Source organism: Neolamprologus multifasciatus, chromosome 1 (assembly GCF_963576455.1).
Source record: "Neolamprologus multifasciatus chromosome 1, fNeoMul1.2, whole genome shotgun sequence".
In the NCBI taxonomy this organism is placed as follows: domain Eukaryota; kingdom Metazoa; phylum Chordata; class Actinopteri; order Cichliformes; family Cichlidae; genus Neolamprologus; species Neolamprologus multifasciatus.
The window spans coordinates 158,197-171,748 of record NC_140439.1 but is presented as its reverse complement, the minus strand read 5'-3'; the positions used below and the strand labels follow the sequence as shown (position 1 = coordinate 171,748).

The 13,552-nt window shown below is 39.6% G+C and overlaps 1 protein-coding gene and 1 long non-coding RNA gene across 11 annotated transcripts in view; both read left to right on the top strand.

Moving 5' to 3' along the window:
• celf1 (cugbp, Elav-like family member 1) overlaps positions 1-13,552 on the top strand; it is a 56,032-nt gene that overhangs the window by 10,940 nt on the left and 31,540 nt on the right. For 9 of the 10 annotated variants that reach the window (XR_014874711.1, XM_085163931.1, XM_085163901.1 and 6 more), the window contains 3 exons: positions 8,996-9,078; positions 13,219-13,267; positions 13,391-13,525. Coding sequence is in view for 9 of the 10 variants with exons in the window: in XM_085163931.1 (XP_085020057.1) it covers positions 8,996-9,078; positions 13,219-13,267; positions 13,391-13,525 (267 nt within the window). In the remaining variant the exon portion in view is untranslated. The remainder of the gene's footprint in view (positions 1-8,995; positions 9,079-13,218; positions 13,268-13,390; positions 13,526-13,552) is intronic. The other variant, XM_085163948.1, reaches the window with a different exon arrangement.
• On the top strand, positions 5-3,250 carry LOC146525029 (uncharacterized). Its single transcript, XR_014874720.1, has 2 exons — positions 5-1,568; positions 1,621-3,250. It is a non-coding gene; the product is annotated as an uncharacterized LOC146525029 (long non-coding RNA).

The following is a 13,552-nucleotide window of genomic DNA, read 5'->3' as shown; positions in this document are numbered from 1 at the left end:
CGGCGGCATGTAGTTACACTCACATGAGGTCATTAAGAAACAGCAAATATCCATATGAGAGAGGCACAATGCAACAGCTGTATTCATTCTGAACCTGTAGTAGTCTAATATGTCACCCTTAAATGTAACTTCTTTGTCACAATTACAAACACAATTTGTTCAAACTAAATGGGCTGCAGTAGGGGTGGGCAATAAAAACGATATACAATAGAAACGATATAAATTTGGCCAACGATAGAGATTTTGACTATATCGCTCTATCGTGATAGCGTATGTTGATGATGTCATCAAGCTGCGCCTGTTTTGTTCGAAAGCATCACAGCGGCTAAAACCATTATCATCTGCAAATTATGGCGACAGTCACAGCAAAGAGATGAAGCACTTTTGAAATATGGGGAAAGCTAAAAACTGCGCTTCCTCCACTTCCCTAACATTGACTCATTAATGTTGAATTCTCTGCAGCTGCTCTGTTCCCATGTTGTTGCAGTATATTAATAACTAACCTCGTGTTGTGGATGAATGATCTCACTTGTTCTCCTGACTGAAGTTTGGCCCGTGTATAGCATCCTGCTATGATTGCATTTGTCCCTGACCACCAGAATCCCTCACGTTAACTTTTATCGAGTGGAAAAAAAGTTCAGCTTCACTGTGCTAATGTTATGCTAACATAGCTGTGTCGCTAGCAATCACGTAGCACAACATTATAAACCAGGTAGTCCAACTTCAGTAACCCTGCAAACGCCACTGCTGTTTAGTTTTCTGTCTTCATTTATGTTGGAAGTGACAGCAGAGCTGTACGTTTGAATTAGTTTCAGAAATCTCTCAGTCAGAACATGGTATGAAATGTTTAGGTGGAAACTAGCGAGCTAACTTCCTGCTAACTTCTAACTCCATTAAATTTAATAAATCCTGTTTTCATGGATGCCTGGATGTTAAACTTAATTGTTACACCTGGTAAAGCAGCAACGCTGATGATTTAATTAAAGATGAAAGAATTTAGACCGTTTTTAACTCTCAGTGTTGGTTTGACTTTGGGACCTGAAGAGAACGGCGTTTTGGACCCAGATTACTCCGTGAAGCTCCTCCCTACGGCAGCCGTAATGCTCTGACAATCCATCAAGCAGTGCAGCTTACCAAAGTTGTACTAAAACATTTTTTACAGATTTCTGCCCAAATCAGTTCGAGGTCAGTAAGCACAACCAGAATTCATACATAAGGCACACTCTACAGAAGAAAAGAATATATCGCGATATATATCGTTACCACACGTGCTTCAAATTATATCGTGATATGGGTTTTAGGCCATATCGCCCAGCCCTAGGCTGCAGTCTTCAGGTCGGATGACACCTGCCGAACAGGTGCTGGCATTACATTCATAAGGAGAAAATTGCTACATCAACAGGCTGCAAGTATGAGTTTTGGGGGGTTGGAATTATGGGGGACTCCATAATTCAGTGACCCTTGGTCACTAGTGGAAACAGAAAATTTGCAATTTTTCTGAAATTATCTTGACCATTGCAGAGCTGTCCCAGATATACTAACCCATGCCTCTCTATCAAAATGTGATGGTTGATTGTTGTGTCAATGTCAGTCACAGTATTTAAACGCTCATCTAAAGAGGTTGGTATAAATGAAGATAAAATGTTATTGTAGGGGTAGTGTAGGTGACACCGATAAAAGAATCAGGGGCTACTGTTTTGTATTTTATGGGTTTAATTTTATCCTTAAAATAGGTTTAAAATTTATAAAGTTAAAGTTAACTTCTCACTTTGAATCTGAGACGGTCCGCTGTGTTAAAGAACTCTCTGGCTGTGCTTATTAGCAGTAATTAATGTTGAGAAATAGTTGGTCCATAAATGTTTGGACAGAGGCAACTTTTTTGTTGTTCTGCTCAGATGCAGTTGAAGTTCAGATTTCAGCCTTAATTTAGTGGGTTGAACAAAAAGATTGTATAAAAATGTGAGAAAATAAAGCACATTTTAACACAATCTCTTCATTTCAGGGGCTTAAAAGTAATTGAATGAGTTAAATAACTGAAAATAAAATGTTAATTTCTAATACTTGGTTGAAAGCCCTTTGCTGGGAATGACAGCCTGAAGTTTTGAACTCATGGACATCACCTGATGCTGGGTTTCCTCCTCTTTAATGCTCTGCCAGGCCTTTATTGCAGCAGCTTTCATTTGCTGTTTGTTTGTGAGACTCTCTGTCTGAAGTTTAGTGTTTAACTAGTGAAATGCATAATTATTTGGGTTAAGATCAGGTGACTGACTTGGACTATTTCACTTCTTTACCTTAATAAACTTCTGGCCAATCAGTTTGACTTTAGCAAACTTTAGTTTGCATTTAGCTGGATTCGAACAGACAATATGTCTCTGAGCACCTCAGAATTAATTCAGCTGCTTCTGCCCGAGTCACATCATCAATAAAAACTAGTGTCCAAGTGCCACTGCAGCCATGCACGCCCAAGCCATCACACCGTCTCTGCCGTGTTTTACAGATGATGTGGTATACTTTGGATCATGAACTGCATCTTCTTCATACTTTTTTCTTGTCATCATTCTCATAGAAGTTGATCTTGGTTTCATCTGTCCAAGGAATGTTTTTCAGAGATGTGCTGGCTTTTTAGTTGTTTTTTAGGAGTCCAATCTAGCCTTTCAATTTCTGAGGCTTATGAGTGGCTTGCACCTTGCAGTGAACCCTCTGTATTTACTTTCATGCAGTCTCTTTATGGTAGATTTGGATAGCTATACACCTTCCTCCTGGAGAGTGTTGTTCATTTGGTTGGTGTTGTGAAGGGGTTTCTCTTCACCATAGATTTTAAGGGACAAAGGTATCTGGACTTTTCTGGAGTTTGTTGAAGACATTTTCACTTCTCATCCCAAAGCAACAGCGTTTGGGAAGGATCTCAACCCTGGATTATAGATACCAGACAGTTGGTGTCGTAAGCCACCCCCCTCTGTTCTAAAATCTTCACTAAAATGCTGTTAGTGTACTACCGTGGCCTCATTTGTCTGTTCACCTGGAAAACAGAAAGAAGAAACATGATCTAATTAAATACATAAATGGCCAGAAATAAACAAATCAGTTTCAAAATATAGAGTTAATACTGAAGTCAGGTGTTTTTAAAACAACAACAACAACAAAACCCTCCCCAAACATCTAAAGTATGTCCATGGTTATGTGTAGGTCCAACAACATGCTGTTTAAAACCAAAAGACTTCATTATTCTGGGGATAGTGGATTAAGATAAGGGAAATAAGTAAGATCATTAACATAAATGATAAAATATTTAAACAAAAATAATATGATTACATAAAAATACTATTGACGATTTAGAAAACAAAATTTTGGAGGTGTTTTATGCTTTAAAAAGCAGCACCTGAAAGCTACAGACTTTATCAACCTTAATAGGTGAGGTGGTTATTTAAACTGTTAAACATTACAGGCAAACCTCCACCCCGCCCACTTTCTCTGGAAGGAATTAAACAATGATAAGTGGGAGGGCATAATTCACCAAATAGACCGTACTCTCCAGATTTCATCCACATTTCTGTTAAGAACAAAAGCCAATAGAGATGAAGGAAAACCAGGTGCTGAGGTTGAGCACCTTGCTTAATTGCCCCATTCCACGGCCACAGGTATGAGTGGGGTCAGAGATAAAAATGCTATTGCAGAGTTTTTTTACTGTGTCAAAAAGATGCAGAAGAACCTGTGGCCCGAGATTAATGAGATGGGGCTGCTCTACTCGCCTTCAGATGATCTGCAGACCAGGCAGAACAATCCTGAGTGCACTATTTCACAACTGGGTGATGGTTACGAGTGAGAGCATAGGAGGAGGTCCGTTGCAAGTGGAGGGAATTCTTGCTTGTCCAGGATGTTGTACCTGTTGAAGATGGAGGCTAGCTGGATTATTTATTCATTTATTTATTTATTTTCCTCGGCAGCTGCTCTTTTAGACTCTGGACCCAATGTAACTGCCATGGAGTCAAGCTGACCAGTTTCTTCAATCTAGCTCCTAGAGATCCACGGCTGGGTGATAGGAAACTGGGATAGACTTCAATACTGTTTCTGCTGGGGCAATGGCAGTTGCACCCACTCTAACTAAGAAATCGATTAATCCAGCCCTTTAAAACTAATGGACACGTAGGGCTGTTTTACAAGGCTGTCTGTCTTGACTACACTTTCCAATAAAGGTGAAAAAGATAAATATTTGCAATGGTTGGAGCTGAAACGTTGTAGACATGTAGTGTGAGTTGTGGAGGAGTGGAATTTATGGAGAATTTCATGTCAGCTATCAAAGATAGAATTTTTGTTTTTGTAAAGTTTTGTTTATTAAAATAACCTTGTTGAATTTAATTTCTCTGGAAGCATTTTGTGATGAAAGTTGGCACACGTGTAGAGAAGGTAACCCAGAGGAGTAGTCAACTGACAATTTCATGTTTACAGTAGAGATGGCACGTTACCGATATCATATATTTGGATATCTGGCGATACTGATATGAATCCGATATAGTGTTTTTTAATCAATAAAACTGTTTTTGATATTTTGCTGCATTTTGTATAAGTTCATACTCAAGTTTTAAAAAAACAAAACACTAAAGTTATTCTGTTACACCTGTATGCAAAAAATACACTGCACCCAAAATATTTCATAGTTCAGCAACACTGATCAATCTAATAAACTTAAACCTGCTCCATCCTCCCTATTCTGGTGTTTTAAAGAGTACTTAGCAGAAATATCAAACAACCTAACTAATAGGGCTGCAAACTCCCAGCAAAAAAGGGAACCAGCCCCCACCCTCCACCTCGTGATGCTTAATTGACGTAATCAACTTTAATTTAATGTACGTGTGTAAAAAAGAAAAATAAAAATAAATAAAATTAAATATAAAATTTAAAAAAATGCACAGAAATCAATTATTTTTCTACAATAATTAAATAGATTCAACATCTTTCTTCTACAGAACTGCAGACTGCACAGATGGTTCCCAAAGGAAAAAGTACTATAGCTTACTAGGGTATATTAGACTTAACAGTTCCTATATACAGTAATGGACTTCTATACATTTTACATCAGATTAAAACTTTGGGTGTAAAATTCAGATAATTATTTATTAAAAGCTCGACATTTTAAATGAGAATAAGAAAGAAAAGTATGTCTTTGTGCCCCCTTTTCCCTGTTCATGCCCTATCGGCCCCCCTGGCTAAACTTTGCTAGATCCGCCCCTGCACAGTTACGTCAGCTGTAGAAAAAGATCCTGGTGTAGAAATAATATTAAATAAATTCTAACAACAGCTGATCAAGCTTAATAGTGCTGCTGTTGTTCAGCCGTTGGTTTCCTCTTTCTGGTGAGAAGTGAGACAAAAACAAACAAGAGAGACGATCAGCTGATTATTGATCAGTTTATGATTGAAGCAGGAGAGAGAGAGAGAGAGAGAGAGAGAGGCAGTCGCTCCATATATCGGTTGTTAAGCTTAACGCTGGAATGCTTTACAGACATTCAGAGATGAACTTACACACTTGCTTTACTTCTCTCTGGGAAAAGTGCTGGTTTGGTAGTGAGGCTTCAACCAGACCGCCGAGAGGTCTCGCGCAGCTGCTCTATCACGTGACGCACACTGCTCCGACGTGGTAAGGTTATGAACAAAGTTACGACATGTCGTGACAAGTTTTGTGAGGTGCTTTTGTGATATTTAATGGATTGGATTACATTTTTTTATTTCTCTCCGATATCCGATCCAGTAATTTACGTCAGTATTGGACCGATACATAATATCGGATCAGTCCATCCCTAGTTTACAGTCACAGATGAATTTTAATAAAATTTGTATGTGATGTTATAATTTTCTAACATTTCTAACAGGACGTTATCACATTCTTTTGAAGTTTTTAAATTTGAGCAGACATCCTTTAATTTCTTGGGAGTATGAAAGCAGTTTGAGATGAAACTTGGCCCGGAGGAGAGAAAATCTGAAAGTTTCACATCAACTATCAAGGGTGACTTTTAATGAATTTTTGAATATGATGCAGTCAGGCTCTTTCAGTGCAATGTTTGTTGTTATGTCTGCGCAAGCTTACATTTGCGATCAGCAATGAGAATCGGTGCAGTTGTAAAAGTGCAAGAAAATTTATATGGCGGACAGGAGGCGGCTGGCCTCACTGCGGCTCACAAATGATAGCTAACTTGACTGCAGTCACAAATGCAGCCCAATACTCCAAATTTCCCATTGCTACAGGAAATAAAAATCACCAGTTTTCCACAGACGAATATCAGCGTGCATATGAGGAGAATCGTGCAGACATCTCATTTCTCGCTGAGCAGTTTCAGCAGCGTGTCCTGGATTTGGCTGGTTTTTCCTCTCCTTTCTCCGTGAACCCCGGTGACGCTCCAGACCACCTGCAGGTGGAGCTCATGACGGTGTGACGCAGAGTGTCACATTTGGCACCAACAGCTCCTGCTTTTCAACTTTTACCACCAGCTTTATGAAAGCAGGTTCCAAGAGATTTGAACATTTCTAAGAAATTGATAAGCTTGTTTGGAAAGACATTCTTGGTTATGAACTTTAGCAAGACTCTCACCAGCATGACATTGTGCATCAAAATCACTGTCTCTGAGCCAGACCTGGCCTTTTTAATGCAATCGAGATCTCAGTGTCACCCTTCACATTAGTGCAGGCAAGTTATTTGTTAAGTCTTTTGAGGGGAATGAATTCTACAATCTCAGTGATGGATTTTTATTGGAGGATATGTTTAACCTTCTCAAAAGTTTTCAATAGTGATTTTGGTAAAACAGTTAAGATTTATTTGCGTTCTGTGTGAAGAAATGAAAAGTGTGCCATTTGCAATAAAAATGTCATTAAATAATTCATTTGCATTTAATGTTAATGGTTTGTAGAATGTCAGGCTGAATGGTCAGCCCCCACCTCTCCTCCCCACATCGGGCCCTCTTTGCAAAAGGTTTGGACACCCTGGTCTACTGTTTGCTTCTGAGATGTTTCCCAATTTCTTCTATTACTATACTGCTTCTATGAAGCTCCCGTGAAAGTTCTTCAATAACCAGACTTTGTATGCCATCATAGTGACGGGGACTATAACACACATTTGTAATCTGTCCTTAACTGGAACAAGTCCGAGTGGCTTTTGGAGAACTACTAACATGTAGAAGTTTCTGTACTTTATGAAACGTATAATGTGTTTGGTCACTGTGTGTTAGACAAAAAGATGGAAAGTACAACTACTGCTGTGGTATTATCCACATGTTTGTCTATAAATCAGTCCTCAACAATTCTTAAAAAGAATTCACTGTTTTCTTGAAACATTTTAATTTTGTAAACGGAATAGATTAAATATCCTTTCATCAACAGCATATATGTGTTATTGTGGTTCTGATTTGAATGAATAATAATAATCGTAAATTGTTGATGAATTAAACACAACCCATGTTGTTTTAAAATCATGTGTGGCTCTAAATGGCTCGTGGGCAGCACAGTGGTGCAGCATTCAGATTCCTGGTTGGAAACCCAACAGGGGCCTTTCTTTGTGGAGTTTGAATGTTCTGTCCATGCCTGGGTGGTGGTGGTGCTCTGGCTTCCATCTCTGATTAGATTAAATGCTTAACATGTATAGAATAAAGTGCTCTATGAACATGTTAAATTATGTTACATGTATTCTTCACTGACCACATTAATGAGTTAAGAATTGTTATTAAAATGGATGCGTGCATAATAGGGTTATCTTTATTGAGCTGAATTTTAATTCAATTCAATTCAATTCAATTTTATTTATATAGCGCCAAATCACAACAAAAGTCGCCTCAAGGCGCTTCATAGATACAGCGAAAAACCCAACAATCATATGACCCCCTATGAGAAGCACTTTGGCGACAGTGGGAAGGAAAAACTCCCTTTAACAGGAAGAAACCTCCGGCAGAACCAGGCTCAGGGAGGGGCGGGGCCATCTGCTGTGATTGGTTGGGGTGAGAGAAGGAAGACAGGATAAAAGACATGCTGTGGGAGAGAGACAGAGGTTAATAACAGATATGATTCAACACAGAGAGGTCTGTTAACACATAGTGAGTGAGAAAGGTGACTGGAAAGGAAAAACTCAATGCATCATGGGAATCCCCCGGCAGCCTACATCTATTGCAGCATAACTAAGGGAGGATTCAGGGTCACCTGGTCCAGCCCTAACTATATGCTTTAGCAAAAAGGAAAGTTTGAAGCCTAATCTTGAAAGTAGAGATAGTGTCTGTCTCCTGAATCCAAACTGGAAGCTGGTTCCACAGAAGAGGGGCCTGAAAACTGAAGGCTCTGCCTCCCATTCTACTTTTAAATACTCTAGGAACAAGAAGTAGGCCTGCAGAGCGGGAGCGAAGTGCTCTAATAGGGTGATATGGTACTACAAGGTCATTAAGATAAGATGGGGCCTGATTATTTAAGACCTTGTATGTGAGGAGCAGGATTTTGAATTCAATTCTGGATTTAACAGGAAGCCAATGAAGGGAAGCCAAAACAGGAGAAATATGCTCTCTCTTTTTTATGAACGCCTTGCCTATGAATGTTTATCAAGTGTTAACAGTAGTTATTTCCCTCGTACTTTGTGAGGTACAGGAGTTTAAAAAAGTTTACATCACTGTCATTTGTTATTTTTAATGCATATTACATACAAATAATACAAGGCATTATTTTATCCTTTGCTTCTTCTGTTGTGTGACATTCTGTGAATTTTCTAGAGGTGGCAAAATAACCCCTCAAAACACTTTATTATTATTCTGACATTACTAAACCTAGATTACTATTTGTTTATTTTTGTTTTAAAAAAGACTGAATGAATTGAACCAGTTATACTACTAATCTTCTGAAATTGAATATATTGATTTTATTTTTGGTTTGCTGTGTTAATGTCCTTTGTTTTTAATTAGCAAAAAAGGAACAACATGATCTTTGTATGATGTGAATCAGCTGAGTAAGATTTTTCTTTTCCAATCTCTGGCAGGTTGCTGTTTTGTAACTTACTATAGCCGCAAATCCGCCTTAGAAGCGCAGAATGCTCTGCACAACATGAAGATTCTGCCAGGGGTAGGTGATAGTCTTTGATTTGCCCTTTCAACACATGTGCGGCTCACATTGAAACCTTGAACTTAATTTTTGTATCAATTTTTGGTTGTCCATCAGAAAAGTGGACAGAGATTAAGCATATTTTGTCTGTCTGAAAGGAAATTAAATCACTCATTTTGAGACATCAAAGGCTATTGATTTCTGTGACGTCTCTGTTTTCAGCAGTTGTCCACAGAGGTGCACTAAGCATTTACCCTCCAGATTCTTTGGTTGGTGTGATGTTCCCAATAATACTGGAAAAATAGAAAAGTAAAACTGCAGATTAGAGGAATTAAATAGCAAATTGACTAAGGAAGATGAAAAAAATATCAGTTTAAGAAAAAAACCTGTCTCCCCTGTTTGTCAGGATTGGTTCAGTTTTAAATCCCAATCCTTATAATCATACTTTTTTTTCAATGAACTATGAAACTATTAAACCTACAAATTCACTAACAAATGGCTAAGAAAGAATAAAAGGAGGTTTAAAAGTGCTAAGTACATAAATAGCTATCCACTGTGAAATCTTAACTAGTTTTCTTGATATTAAGATAGGGTTAGTGTTTGGGTCGGCCAGCTACAGGGCCTCCTCCGAGTGGGATATGCCCCGAACACCCCACCTAGGAGATGCTCAGGGGGTATGCTAATCAGATGCCCCAACCACCTTAACTGGCTTTTTTCGATCCTGAGGAGTAGTGGTTTTACTCTGAGCCCCTCTCGAATGACTCCTCACCCTATCTCTAAAGGAGAGCCCAGCCATTCTTTGAAGGAAACTAATTTCTGCTGTTGTATTTGCACAATCTCCCTCTTTTGGGCTTTACCCAAAGCTCGTGACAGTAGGAAGGTGAGGGTAGGTTACATAGACTGGTAAATTGAGAGCTTCCCTTTTACACTCGGCTCCCTCTTTGGCACGACAGACAGTGTCTGTATAAATGCAGACGCTTCCACAGGTCCATCTCTGTCTCTCACTCTCCTCTCACTTGTAAACACCACCCAGAGATAAACTCCTCCACTTCGGGCAGCAACTCATCCCTGACCCGGACTGAGCACTTCACTCTTTTGCTGCTGAGGACCATAGCCTTTGATTTTGAGGTGCGGATTCTTATTCCCGCAAATTCACACTGGGAACCACTCTAGTGCTTGTTGGAGGGCCTCCACTTGATGAACCTAATACAACCACATAATCTGCATAAAGCAGAGATCAGATCTCCACCTGGTTACACCTATAAATTCAGTCCATAAAAATGATGAACAACAGTCTGTGACAAAGGACAGCCCTGGTGGAGTCCAGAAATAAGGCAATGTGGATCAAGCCCTTGCAACAGTTCCACAGGAACCATAAGAGACGCTCCATATTCCCAAAGCACCCGTCACGTGAGACTCTGAGGGATGCAGTTAAATGCCTCCTCAAAGTCCACAAAGCATATGTAGATAGTAACTGGTAAATGGCCTGTATTTGTATAGCGCTTTACTTAGTCCCTAAGGACCCCAAAGCGCTTTACACTACATTCAGTCATTCACACACACATTCACACACACATTCACACACTGTTGATGGCAGCTACATTGTAGCCACAGCCACCCTGGGGCGCACTGACAGAGGCGAGGCTGCCGGACACTGGTGCCACCGGGCCCTCTGACCACCACCAGTAGGCAACGGGTGAAGTGTCTTGCTGCCCAAGGACACAACGACCGAGACTGTCGGAGCCGGGGCTGGAACGGCCACGATCGTGAGTGGTTGGGCAAACTCCCACCCTCACCCTCAAATATCTTAGAGCAGCGGTCCCCAACCCCCGGTCCGTGAGTCGTTTGGTAGAGTTGAGGCTCAGGTGTGAAATGTATAGTTTTCAGGGTTTTTATCGGTTTTCAGCGTTATTTTGTTATCGTTTTTATTGTTAACTTGGTTTTCCTGGGTCTTTTCACGTGTGTTATGAATAAATCTTCTTTTTTTCGGTACTGGTACTAGTTTTATTTTGTTGTATTTATCCGCGACACCTTAAAGGCCGGTCCATGAAAATATTGTCGGGCATAAACCGGTCCGTGGTGCAAAAAAGGTTGGAGACCGCTGTCTTAGAGGATAAAGAGCTAGTCCAGTGTTCCGCGACCAAGACGAAAACCGCATTGTCCCTCCTCTATCCGAGGTTCCACTAATGGACCAACTGCAGCCTGCCATTTACCTTCTGAGGAGTACAATCCCCCCTCCATGTGATGTTGCAGAAAGACTTTCCACTTAAAATGCAGTATTTCAAAAACAATCTAAGAAAAATGTCAATGCTTGATCAAGAGTGAAAGTGTCACTCAGTTTTGTTTTTAAATTAATGAAAAAAATGTTTTAAAAAAAGCAGGTCTTTTAACATAAGAATGCAGCATAAACATGCACTTCCTTATTTTAAAACAATCCTTGTCTATTTATTTTATTTTCTGTTCATCTGTAAGAAGTAGTGTAGTGACAGCGCCCCCTACTGTAGAGAAAACTTGGTACAGATCGGTACCAAGGGCAAGATAATGTGGTGCTGGCTTAGCAAAGCGAGAATATTTATGCTAATTACATTTCCACCATGCAAGTGGATCTGCATCCAGAGAAGTGTAGTGTAGTGCTTGTAGTCCTGGACAAAGGCTTAGTGGTTCTTCTCCTCCATTGTAAAGAGCTCTCCAAATAGCTCTGCCATGGCAGGTTATTTTTATTTATTTTATTTTTCTAAGGACCAGATGACATTTCTGATGCTTCTGGCTCTTATATTAAAAGACTAAAATTGTTCTCTGCTGAACTGGGGAAAAAGACAAAAACACTGCAAAAGCACAAATATGCTTTATTTAGTAAGTAAGTATTTAGAAACAAATACTCACAATATATGGAAGAAAACATAAATAAATAAATTAAGCAATAATATTTTCTCTTTGATATCGATATTGGTGGCAGCATTTATAATGACTGATAAATTAGAGTTAAAAGGAAAGAGACTGTGCGATAAACACAATCTAATCATGTTGTTGATGTTGCATAGTTTGTCCACCAGATGGCACTCTGCAACTTCAGTGTTCGCAGCAACCAGCTGATGCAAAAGGAGCTGATCTGTAGGCAAACATGTAATTCAGAACTTGTTGGGACACTACAATAGGACGTTGCCATGTCATATCTTAGTAAATAACTGCGCTGAAGAGGTTTCATGTGTCTTAAAGGAAAATATACCATTTGTCAATATTATCTATGTGTGTATATGTATCTATGTGAAAGAACATTTTTTCTGTTTGTGGAGCTTTTCAGGTATCTGTAGTCAAATGGGATCCAAACATCTCTAACAAGCACACAATAGTAATTTTACATAAGTTGGCAGGTGAAACCAACATATTTGTTTCTGTATCTCTACATTTCAATTTCAATTTCAATTTTCAATTTCAATTTTATTTATATAGCGCCAAATCACAACAAATGTCGCCTCAAGGCGCTTCATAGATACAGAGAAAAGCCCAACAATCATATGACCCCCTATGAGCAAGCACTTTGGCGACAGTGGGAAGGAAAAACTCCCTTTTAACAGGAAGAAACCTCCGGCAGAACCAGGCTCAGGGAGGGGCGGCCATCTGCTGCGACCGGTTGGGGTGAGAGAAGGAAGACAGGATAAAGACATGCTGTGGAAGAGAGACAGAGATTAATAACAGATACGATTCAATACAGAGAGGTCTGTTAATACATAGTGAGTGAGAAAGGTGACTGGAAAGGAAAAACTCAATGCATCATGGGAATCCCCCGGCAGCCTACATCTATTGCAGCATAACTAAGGGAGGATTCAGGGTCACCTGGTCCAGCCCTAACTATATGCTTTAGCAAAAAGGAAGGTTTTAAGCCTAATCTTAAAAGTAGAGATAGTGTCTGTCTCCTGAATCCAAACTGGAAGCTGGTTCCACAGAAGAGGGGCCTGAAAACTGAAGGCTCTCCCTCCCATTCTACTTTTAAATACTCTAGGAACAACAAGTAGGCCTGCAGAGCGAGAGCGAAGTGCTCTAATAGGGTGATATGGTACTACAAGGTCATTAAGATAAGATGGGGCCTGAAACAAAATACATGTTATAAAATACATGTTGTGTATTTTATGAAATAATATATGTATTTACTGTCTTGCTCAGATGCACCATCCAATCCAAATGAAGCCCGCTGATAGTGAGAAAAACAATGGTAAGGATTTTGTAGCATAAGTACCTGCTAATAAACATACTTGTATGCATGTTGAATGTTGCAGGGCACCATAATTCTTGATATAATGCACAGAAGTTTAATGTTGTCTTATGTTTAATACAGCAGTGGAGGACAGAAAACTGTTTATTGGAATGATCTCCAAGAAGTGTAACGAGAATGATATCCGACTGATGTTTTCGCCATATGGACAGATAGAGGAGTGCCGGATACTCAGAGGCCCTGATGGACTTAGCCGTGGTAAGACTTATTTGTGATAAGGTTTAG